At 53.1% G+C, this 19,490-nt stretch overlaps 1 protein-coding gene across 8 annotated transcripts in view; it reads left to right on the plus strand.

Moving 5' to 3' along the window:
- TXNDC16 (thioredoxin domain containing 16) overlaps window positions 1-9,286 on the plus strand; it is a 42,256-nt gene extending 32,970 nt beyond the window's left edge. For all 8 annotated transcript variants that reach the window (XM_074869198.1, XM_074869194.1, XM_074869195.1 and 5 more), the window contains 4 exons: window positions 3,090-3,228; window positions 3,855-4,015; window positions 5,579-5,769; window positions 7,138-9,286. In XM_074869198.1, coding sequence (XP_074725299.1) covers window positions 3,090-3,228; window positions 3,855-4,015; window positions 5,579-5,769; window positions 7,138-7,424 — 778 coding nt within the window. In that variant the 3' untranslated portion in view covers window positions 7,425-9,286. The remainder of the gene's footprint in view (window positions 1-3,089; window positions 3,229-3,854; window positions 4,016-5,578; window positions 5,770-7,137) is intronic.
- Window positions 9,287-19,490: the final 10,204 nt, after the last annotated feature.

The following is a 19,490-nucleotide window of genomic DNA, read 5'->3' on the forward strand; positions in this document are numbered from 1 at the left end:
TACAGTTTATATTGGTAATCATTCTGCCAAGTTTGGATTTTGGCTGTGATTTGTGGGTGAAGCTACTGTAGATGGTCATCTTCTCAACTGTAAGCAGAAAGTAAACACTTACAGGAATTCCTTATGCAAGAGCCAGGCTCACTTCCCTTTTTAAGAAAAGAAAAGCTATTCTTCTGCTAAACACTCAAGGAGGAAATGTTTGTGACTCTCAGGTCATGGAAAGCTGATTCCCCTCTTCCCAGAGAAAAAGGTATACAAAATACACAAAGAATGTTGTTAGCAAAACTGCTCAGCAAGCACCTGCTCGATTGGTAACTACTGAAAAAAACCCAACATGTTAAGGAAGAAATGCTTTGAATGAAGCCATTATTTATTTCTCAAATACTTAGATGTCATAGATTCCTGCCAAGTATTTGTTTGCAGATGTTTTTGATTTAAATGCAAGTCTCAGATTACCCATCAAATGCCCCTTCTGTATAAATAGAAAGCTACTGTAAGCAACAATACAACCACTCAGTACCAGTAAGATGAGAAGTGATTTCAGGGTAGACTCTAGCTATTAGAGGGGGAATTTATTGATTTTCTGGCCATAACTTCCTTATCAAAGGCTGCTGAACAAATTGATGTATTTAGACATAGGGAACAAGAGTCCTTACCTCCTCTGAGAAGCCAGAGAGTCTCTTTAAGACCTATGGAAGATTAAGGAGTTCAAAATCCCTGAATTTATAAATTTTCTAGGGTCTTACCATTCTTAATTGATTGCAAATAAAGGTTAATTTGAAAAACAACAGAGAGGAAAGGTAAGGACCTTCCTAATAGATCAAAGGATTCCCAGCCATGACCAGAAGTGCAAAACTCAACTTCCCTCACTGGTGGAGCTTGTGAGTCTGGGCAGAAAGGAGAAGGCTTAGCTCGGGGCTGGATTTACAAAGATAAATTAAAAAAGCAGAGGATACTGCAAAATGAAACTGAAATGGCTCAGATAAACCCAAGAACAGTTTAGCACCAGGATTCACAACATTTGAAGGCCTCAAGAAAGTCCAAGGTCATTCATTAGTGCTGCTCTTTGTCAAAACATGAGTGCAAACCCAGGGTGCCCATGAGAAATTTGCAGTGGACCTATCATTTCCAGAGAAGTGCTGCGATGGAGGAAGTGAAAGGCCTACATATGCGGTGACCATCATGGACATGTGTTATCTGCAGTTCCCTCCACTTGCTTTGTCATTGATGACTAAACCAGCAAACACTGAGACTTTTTTAAGCAAATTTGAACCAATCTCAATCCCATTCAGAACTGCTAAAATAAGTGTCCAAACTGAACTTTGCCTGGGCAAACCACGGAGAGAAGTGCAATTGGTTGTAACATGACTTTTCTATGACCTGCCTTTGCGGTAGGCTGAGTCTGTGTTGCATCTTTCTCATATGGAAAAAAAAAAACAAAGATGGACCAGAGTACTTTTGAAAAGGAAATCGAAGGCTTTGCACCTCCCCATCTCCACAACCCAAAACGTCCTTACACCTCACTCACTTCCCCAGCAATTCTGCTGTCACAGCCTTTGAAAAATTACCAGCAGCTTTTGAAAAATAAACTACAGATGCCCTCAAAAAACGTGTTGAGGCAGCTGACTTCCTCCGTCACACCCTTCCTCTGGGCACTGACATCTGGAGCCTTCAGGACTGAAGTTCCTCAGGCTTCCAGAAAGTTGCTCTCCCATCTTGGTGTACCCCCTGCCCTTTCATTGGAAGGCCAATGGCATCCTGGCTTGCATCAGAAATAGCGTGGCCAGCAGAGACAGGGAAGTGATCTTACCCCTGTACTCGGCACTGGTGAGGCCGCACCTCGATTACTGTGTTCAGTTTTGGGCCCCTCACTACAAAAAGGACATTGAATGACTCGAGCGTGTCCAGAGAAGGGCAACGAAGCTGGTGAAGGATCTGGAGCACAGGTCATACGAGGAGCGGCTGAGGGAACTGGGGTTGTTTAGTCTGGAGAAGAGGAGGCTGAGGGGAGACCTCATCGCCCTCTACAACTACCTGAAAGGAGGTTGCAGAGAGCTGGGGATGAGTCTCTTTAACCAAGTAACAAGTGATAGGACAAGAGGGCATGGCCTCAAATTGCGCCAGGGAAGGTTTAGACTAGATGTCAGGAAGTATTTCTTTACAGAACGGGTTATTAGGCAGTGGAATGGATTGCCCAGGGAGGTGGTGGAATCCCCATCCCTGGAGGTGTTTAAGAGTAGGGTTGATATAGCGCTGGGTGATATGGTGTAGATGGGAACTGGCAGTGCTAGGTTAATGGTTGGACTAGATGATCTTCAAGGTCCTTTCCAACCTAGTTGATTCTGTGATTCTGTGATTCTGTGATTCATTGCTTAGACTTCTCCTATTTTTGCTCTTTCCACTTTCTCAGCTTTTCTTTAAATACCCTTGAACCCTCTTAACCAGAAGAACATCAGGGAACAAAGGATGAGATGGCTTCTCCACCAAGAGTATACGTGCGCAGGTCGTGTGTGTGGCTCTAACGTGGGGTTGGACTTCAGCAAAATTGCCTGTGTTCACCAAGCCAAAAATCAGATCTTCTGAAGCTTATTTTGTGTAGGTTGGTGTCCCTCGAATGGGCTCTAAGACCTTCTGTTTGCCTTGGCTTGGGAGGCAGGGTGAAGCGCTGCATGGGTGTTTGCACCACCCAACCTTAGGTGTGAAAATGAAAGAGAAGTGCCAGCAAATAGTTTAGATGGTGATGGTTTGGATTTTTCCAATTATTTAGCTGCTGATGCCTTTTTGCAGAAGAAATGTCTGGATTTGTGTGTGTATGTATTTAGTGTCTGGTACAAGCTGGGTAAGTGGTTGTTTCAGAAGGGGACGAGGGAACACGTCAGCCCTGTCTCTCCCCATCGAATCAGGATGCTGCAGGGGCTGGAAAGGGGGTGATGGGGAACGTGACCCTTTCCTCCTCCTCTAACAGTAGCCTTTCCCTCCCCTACATCCCTGTCCCCACTTTTCCCCATGAGGATACCAGCTCTGCCTGCAGCAGATTTGGTGTGTGCCAAATCCCCTGGCCAGTTCGTGTGACCATCCCTCTTTTTCAGATCCCGTAAATACGCGGTTTCTCCCCCAGCCCTCCTCCTTGCCAGGAGTGGAGGTCAGAGCGTGGAAGGCATCACTTTATCCAAACAGAACACGCAGGACATGGTGCAGATGATCAGATATGAATTGCTGGACATTTTTGTAAGTAAAAAAAAAAAAAAAAAGTGTCCTTTTTCCATTGCGGTCATTTGCAGAAGCACTGGTTATAGCGTGGAGCTGTGCAAAATAAATATGTTTGCTCATTATTTCTATCATGCTGAGTTACGTTTGTTTTTAAATTTTATGGCTTGGATCAGATAGTCTGGACAGAAATCTGCTGTTTGCTGTGTGGTCTCATGGGAGGAGAGACCCTGGGAGTCGATGTTCTGGCTTGTGCCCGTAGTCACAGACCTGCTGCTGTGGTGGCTTGGCCTCTTGCAGTGTCTGCTCCTTGCTTCTTCCACATGCCTGTCAGAGACTGGTTTTAGCCGTAAGACGTGGAGCTGGGCTGAGCCGTCCTTGCTTCTGCCTTCTCTGCTCACGCCCCATCATCTCAGAGTGCACAGCTGCTCACACAGACTTGGCTTGCGACGGGCAGGCTTGGGCGTAGGCATCTCCAACATGCACCAAGATCCCAGCACCCACACTTGTTTTTGAGCTGCTTGCATTCAACATGAACCCTACAGCTTTGCTGAGCCCCTGCACCCCTCACCTAAGGACAGAAAGTCTAATTTTGTCCTGTGCTCTCCTCCCTATAAACCCCAACTTCTTGTTTTGATGTCTTGCAGCCAGAAATCACCGTGCAAAATCTGCCTCGCTACTTGCAACTCAGAAAGCCCTTCCTCATCGTGTTCAGTGATGGTGACATCGGTCAAATAGAAAGCAAGGAAATGCTGAAGCTGACAAAAGGAAGACCCCAGCAAGAGTTTGTGGCTTGCTGGTTGAACTTGTGAGTGTATAAAAACCTCTTTACTCTTTCCGTTAGCTTGCTCTTAGCGTTTCAGGGCAAGAAAAAACTGAGTCTGCAATTACTGAAAACACTATCTGGCTGGTAATGTGATTATTTTGTCTGAAGTCATCATGAGTTGGGAGGTCAAAGCATTTAGCAATGATTCAGTATGTGTTCTGGGCAGCTGCAAAATTGCATGACAAAGTAAAATTAGTAAAGGTTTAATTGATTGAAGAAATAATTTTCAGTAGAGTAAAATGTTCTCAAAGATATCGTGTGGTAGCTTGACCCTGGCTCTGGTGTTATTTGTGTTTTTGTTGCATGTGGGAGAAAAGAGTAAATTTGCCCTCCTGGAGTGTCTTAGGGTGATTTTTCCACCTGCAATTAGAGGGAAACTCAACAGGGCAATTACTGATTGTTGACTGGGGGAGAGTTTTCAGAAGAAGGGACAGCCAGAAGAAGCCCGTAAGGCAAACTTAAAAAATACTCAAGAAACCAAATGACTCCAAGAGCTAAGAAATAGAAAGTTGTAGGAGAGGGGATATTTTTTAATCCTCCCCTCCCTAGTTGCGTTTTCAATTTTTAGCCTCTGTTTGTTTTGCCCAAGCCCAGAGACACCTCACTGTCTTAATCATAGCGTGCTTTGAAGTCTGGGAAATGCCTCGCAGCGTGGGCTGAAGTTTAGCTAACGGGGAATGCACATGTTTTCAAAGAGAGGACGATTCGTTTGCCAGTAATGCACAAGAAACGAGAGCCCCTGGAACTTCCCCACCTACACATCTGCCTTTGCTCTCCCTGCGAAAGAGAGAGCTGTCCTTTGTCAGAACAAAAGTGCGTTACCACAAAAGAGGGCAAATACGGCCATTGGCTCAGAAAGAATAGCACAGTCCTAGAAAGAGGACCTCCTTCCCATAGCGAGAGCCAGCTCGGACCTCGAGCATCACTCTCAGCCTGAAAATAGTGCTGGAAGCACTCAGTGTCTTCATGGGCTTGCTGTGCCTCCATCTCCGTGTCCTCTCTTAGCTCTCTCTGTGTCACCTGGGGGAGTTGCCATCCCAGCTCCTCGGGCTGCAGGGAAGCACCCAGCAGCTGCCCAAGGGGCTGGACCTCCTGAGCACAGCCCTCGTCATCACCTCCTGCCTTTCCAGCCCCGGGACTTGCCGCAGCCGCGGGGCAGTAGCAGCAGCTGGGCTGGAGGGAGCTGGTAGCTCTGCCTACAAACAGCGACTAACCACGGGGGTTGCAGGATCTGTCCCGCTCCTGTCTCCCCTGTCCTTAAAAACTTACAGTGGAGAACATTTCACACCCACCTACAGAGTTTGCCCCAGCTCCTCCTGCTCGAGGATTTCTTTACACATCTAATCTGCTGCCCACTCGCTCCCCATTGGACCCCGAAGTCTTGCTTAAGGCATTGAGTTGATAAATACTGCGGTGAACTTCTACAGCTGTCCCGTAGGCAAAATTTGCTGGATGTGGCTCAAGGGCTTTGGTGCTTGCTCAGCTCTTCATCTTGTTGTGCTGCCAAACCTCTGGTGAGGAAGTTGAATCTCCTCTTCCCCACAGGAAGAAGACTCCGGTGGGACGCGGGGTCCTGAAGGCATATTTTGCCACCACGCCTTCGCTGCCTGTTCTCATCTGGGTGAACTTTCATGCTGGCGGTCAGGTATTCAAGTTCCCCTCAGAGCAGTCCATCACTGAATTGAACATCTTGTCTTGGCTGGAGAAGCTAAAAGCAGGCCTGGAGGTTCCCAGCAGTAAGTGGACGCGCGTTTGTAACGTTCCTAAGCACACACTGTTAGCTCTGGTCTGTTTATGAGAAGATGCTACGTGCAATAAATTGTCTGCCCTGGAATTTAATGATGGAAAAATTAGCTATGCTAGTTTCAGCTGGAGAAGTACAAATAGTCCGGCCAGAAGAGAATACCCGCACTCACAAGTTTGCTTTGGGACTGTTTAAGGTTCAGAGCCAAGTTCTGAATCGACATCTCTTCCCCGTGATACTCCCCAAACCTGGCTGTGCTCTCCGGTTGCTGTGAACAGCTTGCTAATAAAAAATCTCCTGAATCCCAGGTGTCAGCGTAAGAAATAGCTGCTCTTAAGGCACCTTCCAGCATTTTTTTTTGGATGGGAGAGGGTAAAGAAGTTGGTGCTTTGTTGTGGTCTTTGGGACATAAAGGGTTGGCTTGTACCATGGAGCTTTTCACTGCATCCCTCCTGCCTGGATCACCCTGCTGAAGGATGTGCCTTCCTCCTGTCTTACGTGTAGCCATGGGATGCTCCAGGGATCTTGGGAATTGCTGACTGCCAACCTGCTCCAGACTCCGGAAAGGCGATGGGGTGACTCCACTTGATCTTTGTGAATTTTAAAATAAGCCTTTCAAAGCAAGTGGTTCCAAAAGCTGGCGTCAGCCTGGTGTGTAGGATGTGTAGGCTCTTGCCGGAGCTGAAGACATCATTTCTGACCTAGGAATCGCTGGGAGAACCCCGTGAGCCAGCTGTGCTCCTGCACCTCTTTCCATTGCCACTGCTAAAAGCTGTCATGTAGGTCTCTAAGGCAGGGACCTTAGTTTTCAGGAGGGGTGAGCTGATGGCTGAGCAGCTCACGGCATGGCCGAGGGCTGTGCCAACCATCACATCCTCCTTCCTCAGGCTTTTAAGTGCTATGAACCGTGTGATCAGTCTTAAAAGCATAAATTAAAGAGCATCCTCACGTAATGGGACTGCTTCCTCCTCATATAGACAGCAGTCTCCCCTCACTCCTAATGGTGTCTCAGTAATGCGCAGTCATTAACACAGTTATCTGAGACCCGAATGAAACATCCCCCTGCTGGTGGACAGACCCCGGTGTGACCTTTGCAGTGGGGGTGTCTGAGGAGAGAGGACCCCCATAGCCTTCAGGGAGTGGAGCCTCTGCCAGCTCCAGTAAATCCTAATGCACCCCTGGTTTAATTGGGGTGGTGGTGTTAGTTTTGATGGAAAGAAGGTGATCTTTAAGAAAATATTTTCATTTTGCTTTCACTGGAAGGGCAAAAAAAGCCGTAATTCCTTTGAAAGAGAAATCTCTGTGGAGTGGGGCTGCATAACTCTTACCTTCTTAACCCGGGACTGTATTTGCTTCTCAGGTACCTTGTCTGAGGAAGACTGGAAACCGCCTCTCCCCGCTTACGACTTCCTCCAGATGATGGAGACTGCGGCGCCCGAGCTCCCCCTCCACACCCCCCAGCGCCAAGGGGACACGCCAACGGCACGGCGCCCACCCGAAAGCCCCGGAGGGGACACCACCACCCAGGAGGAACCATCCCAGGAGACCAAGGCAGAGAAAATCGGGTCCCCTGGGAGAGACCTGCGGGGGACAGCCCCCAGGCTGGCGGCAAGGGAGAAGCAGGGCAAGAGACACAGCGAGCTCTGAGAGCTGAGCATCCCCCTGCCCGGGGCAGTGAAAGATATGGGACAGTGCCTAGAAAACCTTAATCACTTTCCCACCCCTCCATGAGCCTTTACACCGAAGAGAGGAGTGCTTTCAGCTGTAAATTAACAGTGAAGGGATAAAACAGCCCCTAAGTCTCCGTGTGAGTGCCCTGCTGCAGTGTGCTAGTCATTCTGCAGTGGCTGTGATTTCTGGTGCCAGAAATGTGTCCGTTACACCCCACACCTTGGACCCCCCCGCCACGGCTGCTGTTGGGATTGTATTTCACAGCAAGAGGCAAGAGATCTGCAGGGAGTTCGCTGCAAGGAACTCAGCCCACCCCATAGCTGGGGGAGAGCTGGGGCGAGCTCACTGCACGCTGGAGGCTCACCTGCACCACAGACTACGCTGGAAAAGTCAAATCAGCTCAGCCCTGCTCTGTAGTTTCTGTATGTCTCACATAGGTGCCCCAGAGCAGGAAGGGGTGAGTGATTTCAGGATAAAAAGCACATCTCTCTCCCCACTGGTTGCAGTAGTGGCTCTAGTGTTGTGTGTCAGCAAGCCCTGCTCTCAAAAAGCAATTGCATCTGCACTGTAACCATGTGGAGCTGGGAGGGCAAGAGTGCCACCCACTCCAGGGCTGTTTAAACTGGCACCTGCTTGTGTTTGTTTACACCTGACTTGTGAACTGAATTCGTGAGCATGTTCATCCTCGAGGGTAAGAGGAATATCTGGTTAAAGCAGTTTTATTAGGAAGGCCAGAGCTCAGGTCATCACAAGAGCTGTGAATAGCTGGGACAAAAATTTGCCAGCAAATCCCCAGAGAGGGCAGTTGGAAAATGGCTTTGCTCAATGCTGGCATTTTCTTGGTTACAAGCCCAGGGGGTTATTTGCAGCCTTGATTTTTCTTTGCTCTCAGTGACAGCGGTGAGATTGGTGCCTCCTGAGCTGGGGACGGTGCGGGGAGTGAGGTTTGCAGAAAGCCCAGTTCTTTGGAAATGAGGGGAGGGAGATGAAGGGCAAGGCTGGCAGTGCTGGGGCCAGAGCCTTCTGAGGTGGAGTGGAGCTGCTTCACATCCATATCTGGGTGGAGAGACGCTGGGGAAGTGGCTTTCCAGCCTCTGCCCATCTCCTGGGGACAGCAAAAGGTCTGTCGTTCTTTGCTGGAGGACCTGAGGGCCGGTGTGAGATGTGGGCTGGGGAGAGACGTGTTTTTGGAAGGAAGCTTTGCCTAATCCCACCCATGCCATGATGATCTTCCCACCCACTTCAGTAAACCTCTGCTCCCTTCCACAGCACTGCTGAGGTGTGCCGGGAGGGTCGGATCCTCCTCCTCCTCCCCCTCCTCCTCCCCCTCCTCCTCCTCCATATGGCTCTGAAGTTACTGGGGAGGGGAAAAATGAATGGTAAGGAACTGCTGGGAGCATTGTAAAGTCTATTTCTCATCTGCAAGCGGCCCACATGGTTGGGAGTATTTTGAAATGCCCAGAAATAGACCATTAGTCCTGGGTTCTTCTTGTAGCCCTTAATTGAAACAGACCATTTTTGGATTTAATGACAGGCTTAGAGCCAAAATGTATGTATTTAAAGTAATAAGCTGGAGCATGCAGACCGTAGCCTGCCATGCAGCTGAGGATTCCCAAGGGAAGGAGGAGTAGGTCAGGGCACCAACTGATCCTCTGTGAGTTCCTGTCATTCCTCAGCTGGAAAAGGTCGTTACGCCGCTGTACATCAGTTGTTTCCCGTCCTGTCCCTAATGACGCCACTGCTGCTGTGACAGCGTTGCTCTTCCTCTTGGTGCAGGTGAAGTGTGACGTTTGGGCTTGTCATTGCTGTCTTAAATAAATTCTCTCTCGAGTACGGTCCATCTGCATCTGTCTTGGATGCAGTGTGGTGAGTGGAGGGGCTGGTGTCCTGGACTGGGGGTAGCAGAGGTGGACAAGTCCCTTCGGGAACGCTCCCCCAGCCCGCCGAGCCCTGCAGGAATGCTCCCTTCCTTCGGCAGGGTTTGTGCGAGACGAGGAGTGTCCCCACATCCCCGCTCTTCTTGGCCGCGCGTCCTTTTTCAGTTACAGCCCTTCTCTTCCGCAGCACTGAGCAGCAGCTTGTCACTAGGGGTCAGTGCCACATCTCCGTTATGGCTGCGAAAATTACTGCCTCTGCTTAATTGATGCTGGAGCGTCGACACCAAAGCAGTGGGGGATCGGGGAGCAGTTATCCAGCGGGGTCCTGTGGGGATGCTGGTGGCTGAGGGGCTGTTTGCTCCCTGTGACAACCCTGGAGGGCTGGGGAGTCCCGGCTCTAAAGGCTTCAGCCCCCACGTCAACAGCAGGATCACAGAATCACAGAATCATCTTGGTTGGAAAAGCCCTTGAAGCTCCTCCAGTCCAACCATGAACCTCACACTGACCGTTCCCAACTCCACCAGATCCCTCAGCGCTGGGTCAACCCGACTCTTCAACCCCTCCAGGGATGGGGACTCCCCCCCTGCCCTGGGCAGCCCATTCCAACGCCCAACAACCCCTTCTGCAAAGAAATCCTTCCTAAGAGCCAGTCTGACCCTGCCCTGGCGCAGCTTGAGGCCATTCCCTCTTGTGCTGTCGCTTGTTCCTTGGCTCAAGAGACTCATCCCCCCTCTCTGCACCCTCCTTTCGGGAGTTGTAGAGGGCCATGAGGTCTCCTCTCAGCCTCCTCTTCTCCACACTAAACCCCCCCAGTTCCCTCAGCCGCTCCCCATCAGACCTGTGCTCCAGACCCTGCACCAGCTCCGTTGCCCTTCTCTGGACACGCTCGAGTCATTCAATGTCCTTTTTGGAGTGAGGGGCCCAAAACTGAACCCAGGAATCGAGGTGTGGCAAGCTGATCCATCAGCTTGAGCCTCCTGACTGGGTTTGGGGGTGCCAGGAGCCCCAAGCGGAGCCCAGCCAGTGGGTCCAGTGCCAGAGCTGGTGGTGACACGGGGAAGGGACATGCTTGTCTGTGTCCCACACTGCTGGCATCAAACTGGGTTGGCAGCTGCGTTTGCTGGAGCTGCTGACTGTGAGCAGGGGTGCGGGTCAGGGACCCAGATCACATCAGCGTGCACGGGCCTGGCTTTGAGTTTGTTGAGATTTTTTTTTAAATACAAAATGTCATTTTCATTGTGTAGCACAAGCAGGCACTTAGGGAAATCTATCAAGGCATATATGTGCCAGGAAATGTATGGACAGGGAGAAAATATTAGGGATGCTTGGGACAGTTTGTGGCTGCATGCCGCAGCATGCTCATTTATGTGCTAGGTTGTTTTGAACACCTGTGGCTCTTGGGACAAACTGGTGCAGAAAGAAATATTTAGTGTGTGTTTATGGCCTTGAGTGAGAAGCAAGTTGGAGGAAGGAGAGCTCTGGACCCAGGGGGCAGCTGTGAGGGACAGAGTGCATCCCACCGGGCTGGAAGAGCAAAGGTGTGGAAGGCAGCCAGCGATCGCGGCGGGGATTGTGTCTGTATTTACCACTTTTCTGTGTCTCAGCACATACTGATGCTGAAGTGAGGCCATATCACAACGAATGCTGATGCTATTGGGTCCTTTTTCAACCATTTAACACTAAAAGACATGTCTGGCTGGGTAAACCACAGATCTGTCTTCCTAGATGATGGTAGTGAGGTGCACTCTGAGCTGCAGAACTGGTAGATTTCCTGATAGACATGGTATTGAGTACTTAAGGCTTCAGACCAAACTCTCCTTTTGATGGTACTTTATTTCAGCGTTACACCAAGGTGGCATTTGCAAGCATTTCTTGCACTTTGGGAGCCTTTCAGTGGCTGTTTAAATATCAGTGGTTGATCAGAAGACAAAATACTGATACAAAAAAAAAAAAAAAAAAAGGTTATGTTTGTCCTGGAGAGCAAAACAATTTAAATTCTTGTTTAAAACAATAGGAAGTTCCCCAAGTGCTGTGGTCTGACTGGTCTTTCGCCATCCTCGATGAGTCCTGCAGAGCCATCACCATCATTTAGGAGGGAGGAAGGCTTGCAGCAGCAGCGTGAGGGAACGTTAAGGGTTCACGTTGTGTTTTCCATGTTTAAAGAGCTTTTAGAGGAGAGGTTACAGAGATGCCCGCTGCACGACGGGGCCGAGGGGTGGTGGATTAAACAGCGTGAAAGCCCATTTGGTGGCAGCTGACTCAGGAGCTGGCACACTCCCGCCTGCTCCCACTGACGTCTCTGTTGGGTGCTCTCCAAACCGGGGGACATCGGGAGGCAATCCCGGCGTTTCTCCCAGTTTTTTCACCCTTTGAGAGGACAGTGAAAGACGTGTCCTTGTGGCGGAAGGTGAATTTTCCAAATCGGCTGTTCTCAGCCCATCCTGGACCACTGATGGTCACGGTCCCTCCCGCTAAGCCTCTCTTCATGGCCGGGCTCTGCTGTAGGGATACAGCTGCAGGACAGCGGAAGAGAAGGCTGTAGCAGGGAGGAGGTGGGAGAGGACATTGTCCCCAGGAGGGAGATGCTGCAAGGCAGGAGCGGGGGCACGGGAAGGACACATCTGCCTGTGCGCAGGCAGCTGCCGCGCCAGCAAGTCCTGGCAGCGCTGCCAGGATGTGAAGCAGGACATAGACCTGCTGAGCTGGCTTGTGTCTCCTGGGCTCGTCGGTGCCTGGTGCTGTGTGGGGACAGGGGGTCTGGCAGGGCTGGGGGACTGAGGACCAGTCACTCCATCTCATCTGGTGGTTCAGCCTGGCAGAGGTGCTTTCCCTGCTGCCAGCCGGCGTGGCAGGTTCCTCTCCGGCACGGCTTGGCCATGATCCCTGCCGTGGGGCACCCTCCCCTGCCACGGAGCACCCTCCCTGGCCATGGAGCACCCTCCCCTGCCACGGAAGCACCCTCTCTCACCACAGGGCCCTGCCAGCAGTGACAGAGCCATGTCTGGGGCGGTTTCTGGGTGAGGCTGGTCTCCTGCCGAGGCTTTCTCAAATCACCTCCGACAGGTGGACAGCCAGAGCTCAGCCCACCCAATTTTACAAGGGTTTTGCAAACCATCCTGGTACCCTGAGCTGTGATCCCGGTGCTGTTGGCATTGCCCGGGGGGATGGGAGAAGGGTCCTGTGGTTCCACAGCCCCAGGGATGGTCCACGATGGCCAGCAGGTTCCCCTGCCCAGACCCAAAACAGCTCCTTGAGCCCACGCGATGTCATGGCTGCTGGCTGATTTGGGACAGGGCTGGCGACTGAAGTACAGTGATGGGAAGCAACCTGGGGGGAATCTGGAGACAGACAGACAGACAGACGTTGGTCCGGGGGTGGGACAGGAAGCAGCCAGTGCTGTATTGGCACGGCTGGAGGTGGCAGAGGAGCTGCGGTGGGGAAGAGAGGGTGCAGAGGCAGGATGGAGCTGTGATGTGAGATAAGGGATGGTGTCTGGGCGGGATGGGTTTCCTCGCTGCGTAGGGTGGCTCTTCCGCCTGGTGTTTCCATTGCTAAAAATATAGCCGTGCTCCTGGTGCAGGCACAGGGAAGGTACCCGCAGCACCCAACCCCACGCTGCCCGTGGTAGCTTGCAGGGTGGCTGTGATGGGGGTCTCCATCCCTTCCACCCCATGCTCAGAGGTTGGGTCTCAAGGGCACCACTAGCTCCATCCTCTTGGAGCTGGAGATCAGGATGGAGCCGGGACAAGCAGCCTGAACCAGCTCCTCATAGGACACCTTCTCTTCATATTTTCCCAACAGAGAGGTGCTCCACCTCCAGCATCTCCTGGGACTGCACCCACGGCTACGGTGTCCTGCCCTGTCCCCAAGCTGGGTGATGTGGGTGTCCATGCAGGGACCTCGCTGTTCTCACACCCAATGAGTGAAGTCAAAGACCAGGCTGGAAGAACAGCAACCACAATGGACCATCCCATGGCAATCCCTTCACAGTGTCTTTCCCCACCCCCGCCACAGAAAACGGGAGCCCCTGGGCTTCCATGGGGCTGGGAAGGAAGCAGAGGTGGCACGTCCCCCAGCGCCACGTCGCTGGCTCCATTGTTCATTGTTCCCACTTGGCTTGGCAGAGCCAGCGTGGGGACGGGAAGCGATAAGGGGGAGAGGGCACCGCTCCGGTTCCTGCTCTCTGGCAGGTTATTTCCTCACTCATCTGACCTCTCCTTAGGTAAACTCAGTGCTTCACCTCCCTTAGAGTTTGCTTTGCTCTCCTGCACCCGTCCAGCACGGCCCAGGGCCCAGGGAAAACAGTACAGCTCTATTAATAGCCCATGGGGTTGCCAAATCCTATGTTGAAAGAGCAGTGGTGGCTGCAATACAGTGATTCAGCCCCCGGTGGTAACGCACAGGCTGGTTCCCTGTCAGGGCCGTGCTGGGAAGGCTCCCAGCTTCACTCCAGCCCTGGAGGGCGATGCTCAGCTCTCCAGTGGGGTGGGGAGGCAGGGAAGGGTCTTTGCTCTGTCAGCTGGGGGTTTTTTGGCTTGCTTGCAACACAAATAGACCTATCGCTAAACTTGGTGTTGTTCCTCTCCGTTGGCAGCTGCCCAAGCTCACGGGCTGGACTCACTCTGCACATGGACCCCTAATGAGTAAAAAGCAGGACCCCCGCTGAGGGCAAAGCCATGGACCTGCTGCTGCGGCTCCTTGTACCCAGGGCTGAAGTGGGCTCTGGGGGATGAAAGCCGTGGTGTCCCTGGCCCAGCCTTGCTCCACGCGTAGTCCTGCCTGGAGGAGAGTGGACAGCAGAGCCTCTGGGTGCAGTGCATGGATCATCTTCTCAGGCCCCTCTTGAGTTTTAAGTCTTGGGGTCTTCTCTCCCACAGTTGGGCTTGTGAGTGACCCATGTTGGGGAGTGGGAGCTCCGGGGGGTTGGGTTACGCTGGAGAGATGCTCTGGGTGATTCTCTGGAGCTGGGTGGGAGAAGTGGCCCATGGGGAGAGGTGGGATCCAGGACATGGAGGTGCCACGGGGCTGCGTGAAGGATGCTACAGCTGGCAGAGTTCCGCTTTGCACAGCAGTGAGCAGAGGATGGAGCCCCAGCTGTGGGCTGGGACTACACCCACAGCAGGCACTAACACCAAGGCAAATATTTGGAAAGGCAATTACTGCCCAAAAATAACTGCAAATGCTTTCAGGAGCAAAGCTAGAACAGTGTCCATGGGCAGTGGCCATAGTCCCCTGGCCCAGGCCAGCCCCCAGCATCGGGGACAGAGGTAGAGCAGGGACACTGCCAGTGCCTGGCCATTTATTACCCTTCCTGTGGCCGTGGGGGGTGAGCTTCTTTTGACTGAGCTCTTTGGAGACACCCCATCCCCCTGGATCTGACACCTGAGGAAGTATAAAGTAGCCTCTCCTCTCTTGTCGGTACGTGGATGATGAAATGGAGGTACCAGCATCCAGACAGTCTCCTTGTTCGCTCCCAGAAATCAGCACCTTTAGGTTCAAATTCAACCTTTCTGTTTAAGTACAGCCAAGGGAGGCTATTTGAGAGCCTAAATGGATTAGCACCAGCCGGGGAGGGCCTTAGGCAGAAGTCCCTGTCCCCACAAACCTGCCCAAACCCGAGCGCAGCAGGGCTGGAGCTGAGGCAATAGCTCAGCCTCATTTTGGGGGGGGGGGTCAGATGTGCTGCTGGTAGTTGCCCATGGGCAAACTCAGGACTGTGGAGGCACAGACTGTGACTTGCCAGCCTTTCACCAAGCAGCATCTTGCATCTTTGCAATGTGGGGCAGCCTGCTCGCTCCCCCTGGGTTTACAGGGCCCCAGGCAAAAGCAGGGTGCATGAGTCACCTGACCAAGTGCAAAGATTTTGACCCCATCATGAGACATCAGCCTGGTGTCTGGATCACCTGGGAACTGTCTGAGCTCAGAGGTGGCAGGGAGGGGACTGTCCCCTCACCACTGCTTGAGCAACCTGATCCCCCAGGGACTGAGCTTCCCTGGGAATCAGCCCCGCATTGGGGACAGGAAGGTGCTGGGGTGGCTCACGGGGACACGGTGATCCTGGCAGAGTCACTTTGATGGAGCATTTCCACCAGTGTGACAACCACAGGCTTCAACTAAGCTTCAGCCCCATCCTTGCCAAGCACCCAGGTGGCCCCAAATCTTGTCCCCAAGTCCCCAATCCACCCACTATCCCCAGCAGCAGCCCAGCCAGGCAACCCTGGGCTGGGACATGTGGGAAGCGCTGACAGCAGTCACAGGTCCACTGCCACCAGCTCCACTGGCAGAGACCCCTCTGGGGTGGGACCCCCCGGCAAGGAGCCAGGCCCCCCGAGGTGAGGATCCAGGCACAGCCTGCTCGGGGACATCCCACTGAGAAGTGTCCTTCAGTGCCCATAGGTGGGTCCGAGTTCCCCCAAGGGCTGTGTGGTTTTGGGGGGCATGAGGTGGTAGAGGGATGCAGCAGATCCCCACTCCAGACACCCAGCTTGGAGCTCCAACCAGCTCAGAAAACCTCAGCCAAATCCCCTGCCCACTCCCATTGAGCAGAGCTGGGCGTAAACCCGAGCGAGCAGCAGCAAAAGGCACCCGGGACATCTGGGTGTGATTCCTTGCCGGGGTGATGTGTCCAGAGCCCTAATCCTGCCTCTCCTGAACCGTCTCCAGGCTTCCATATTTCCTTCCTGTTGAACCCCCCTGTCTTTCCCCAAACCCCCACCCACTCCCTGGGAAAAGCACAGCTCTTGAAAGGACACACGGTGTTGAAACGCATCTCCCAGATGTGGGAATGAGCTAAGATGACAACCAGGGTGTGAACATCTGCGGTTTGACACGCTGGCCACTGTCCCCTACCGTGGTCCCCACCCTGGTGGCACTCATCCTTCCTCCTCATGCTGCAGGCAGCAACCCCCGTGGGTAGGCACTGCTGCCAGCTGCCAGCCATCTGGGCAGAGCTGGTTTTTTTCAAGGTTAATCAGCCATGCTCTGAGCCATCCCCATGTGCAGACCCCAGGGTCCAGCCTCTTGTCGCCCTTCGGCACCATGCCACCTTCTGCTCCTGCCCCTAATGAAGAGCATGAAAAATATGAGCTTGCAACCCTCTAAGACACCATCTTCAGAGGCTCTGGCTCCAAGGGGACACCAAGGCCAGCTAAGGACCCCAGAATGACAAATCCCAAAAGCTCCAGGTCTCTCTGCCTCTCCTGCAGCCTCTTGCTCTTCCCCTCAGGTCACAGAATCACAGAGTCTTCTTGGTTGGAAAAGCCCTTGAAGATCCTCCAGTCCAACCATGAACCTCACACTGACCATTCCCAACTCCACCAGATCCCTCAGCGCTGGGTCAACCCGACTCTTCAACCCCTCCAGGGATGGGGACTCCCCCCCTGCCCTGGGCAGCCCATTCCAACGCCCAACAACCCCTTCTGCAAAGAAATCCTTCCTAAGAGCCAGTCTGACCCTGCCCTGGCGCAGCTTGAGGCCATTCCCTCTTGTTCCTTGGCTCAAGAGACTCATCCCCCCTCTCTGCACCCTCCTTTCAGGTAGCTGTAGAGGGCCATGAGGTCTCCTCTCAGCCTCCTTTTCTCCAGACTAAACCCCCCCAGTTCCCTCAGCCGCTCCCCATCAGACCTGTGCTCCAGACCCTGCACCAGCTCCGTTGCCCTTCTCTGGACACGCTCGAGTCATTCAATGGCCTTTTTGGAGTGAGGGGCCCAAAACTGAACCCAGGAATCGAAGTGCGGCCTCACCAGTGCCGAGTCCAGGTGTAAGATCCCTTCCCTGTCCCTGCTGGCCACGCTATTGCTGATACAAGCCAGGATGCCATTGGCCTTCTTGGCCACCTGGGCACACTGCTGGCTCCTGTTCAGCTGACAGTGTGCCCAGGTGGCCAGGAAGGGGAGGAGGCAGCAGCTAGGCACCACAGGCTCCGGGGACAGGCAGGAACCCGCTTCACTTCTTGTTCTTCTTCTCTGGAGAGCACAGAGTGAGCTTCCCACCAGAACCTTCCTCACCAGGGATGCACTCAAAGTGCTTTTGAAGCCTTAATTATGTGCTGGCAAAAGTTGTGACTCCACATCGGGGCTGTGACATTCATGTGTGCCTGGGTCCCACCTGGTTCTCGGGCTGCTCCATCTTCCCACTGATCCCTGTCCCCAAGGGATCGGCAAGCCCCAGGATCCTCGAGGAAAAACCACCAGAAACAAGATCGGTTCTTCTATCCTCAGCCCACGATTCGCAGCGGGGTTTGAGTCAGGAGCTGGGGACGTTTGTGGCTGCCAGCTCGGCCATGATGCCACAGCCTCAGGCAGTCAAAATCCTTGGAGCAGGGCTTGGAGACTGGTCCCAAGGGGCTCAAAGGTTCCAGCACCCATGCTGGGGATGGGTCACCTCCTGTGTGGCACCCTCACCGGTGCTGAGGACCCCAGGTTGGACATCCTGGGTGGGACCAAGGCTGTATCTGCCGCAGAAACCGGCAGCAGCAGTGCAGGGCAGAATGGGGTTGGCATCCAACCTTGTCTTTCCCCATCCATCCAGAGGGACACCGAGTCCTTCCTCCCAGTTTGCAACTGGTGGGCACGGGGTTTTCTTTCTCGGAGGCAGACATCTCCCTCACTCCCTATGCCTGGTTGTAGCAGGGCCGGGACACCTGGCAGGGACTGTCCCCAGTGCTTGGACTGGGCAAACGGGGATCTCCCTGGGAGCGAAGCAGGTCAGGACAAATCCAGGCCACACTGTGGAGAGTGGGAACATGATTCAGGCTGTGTCACCCCAGCACTGGCCAGAGGAAATCCTGCTTGATTCATGGCTTGGGAAGTCCTGTGGCTTACAGGGACCACAGTGACCCAGCAATGCCACCCTACAGCGCAGAGGGCTCTCGGTGATGGGGCACCAGCATCTCTCCCCGGCTCGCCTGCAGCCTGGCCATGGAAGGTGAAGAAAGGCAGCGAGACGCCGAGGGTGACATGCAGGTTGCCAAAAGGGTGCACGGGCTGAGTAAGAGAAAAAGCTGGGATCTTTCACCAGGAGGGATTTCTCTCTTCCTATATCGCAACCAGGAGCACAGCACGGTCCATTTTAAGGACTCAGCTCCAGCTGGGACGAGGTCTCAGATATTTTACTTTATCTCTACAGTCTGATTCCCAGGGAATGGGAAGGGCTTCACAACACAGCCCAGCTGTCCCCAGCTCCCCATGGCAAAGCTTCAATTATTCCCCTGGCAAGCCATGTCCGGCAGTACTGGAGGAGCAGGGCCAGCTGGCTGCCCTTCCCAGCCTTTCCCCTGTGCTGATGGCCCCAGTGACCCAGCAATGCTGGGTGGGCTCTGGGAGAACACCCCACCACATCCCGTGTCCCCACAAGGTGGGTTTCCTGGCCATGGGTACATCCCTGGCTAGACTCCAAGCTCCTTGCTGTGGGGTGGTGGTCCCTTTGGAAAGGGGGTAGGTGAATTCAGAGGGGCTGGGTCAGCTCTTGATGACTGTTGACCATCTCCAGCCGAGGTTGATCCGACTTGCCCTGTCCTTGGACTCGTTCCTGAAATCCCAGCTAGCGTCTGCTGGTGGAGACAAGCAACAAAGAGACTTTCAACATGAGCCAGCAGGACCAGCCTTAACATTCCTCTGTCCAAACATCTCCCAGAGTAGATCTATGTTTTTAAGGATATGAGTTAAAGCCGTTTAATCACAACCCTCCTGCTGTCCGTTTCCTTTGGAGCTCCTTGGCTTTCCATGATTTTTTTCTTGAGCAACATCCCTCCAAGATCCTGAGGATGGTTGAAAACTGGGAACTGGGAACTGGGTTGTTTAGTCTGGAGAAGAGGAGGCTGAGAGGAGACCTCATGGCCCTCTACAACTCCCTGAAAGGAGGGTGCAGAGAGGGGGGATGAGTCTCTTGAGCCAAGGAACCAGCGCCAGGACAAGAGGGAATGGCCTCAAGCTGCGCCAGGGCAGGGTCAGACTGGCTCTTAGGAAGGATTTCTTTGCAGAAGGGGTTGTTGGGCGTTGGAATGGGCTGCCCAGGGCAGGGGGGGAGTCCCCATCCCTGGAGGGGTTGAAGAGTCGGGTTGACCCAGCGCTGAGGGATCTGGTGGAGTTGAGAACGGTCAGTGTGAGGTTCATGGTTGGACTGGAGGATCTTAAAGGGCTTTCCCAACCTTGATGATTCTGGGATT

This window comes from Strix uralensis, chromosome 4, assembly GCF_047716275.1.
Source record: "Strix uralensis isolate ZFMK-TIS-50842 chromosome 4, bStrUra1, whole genome shotgun sequence".
NCBI classification, from domain to species: Eukaryota; Metazoa; Chordata; class Aves; order Strigiformes; family Strigidae; genus Strix; species Strix uralensis.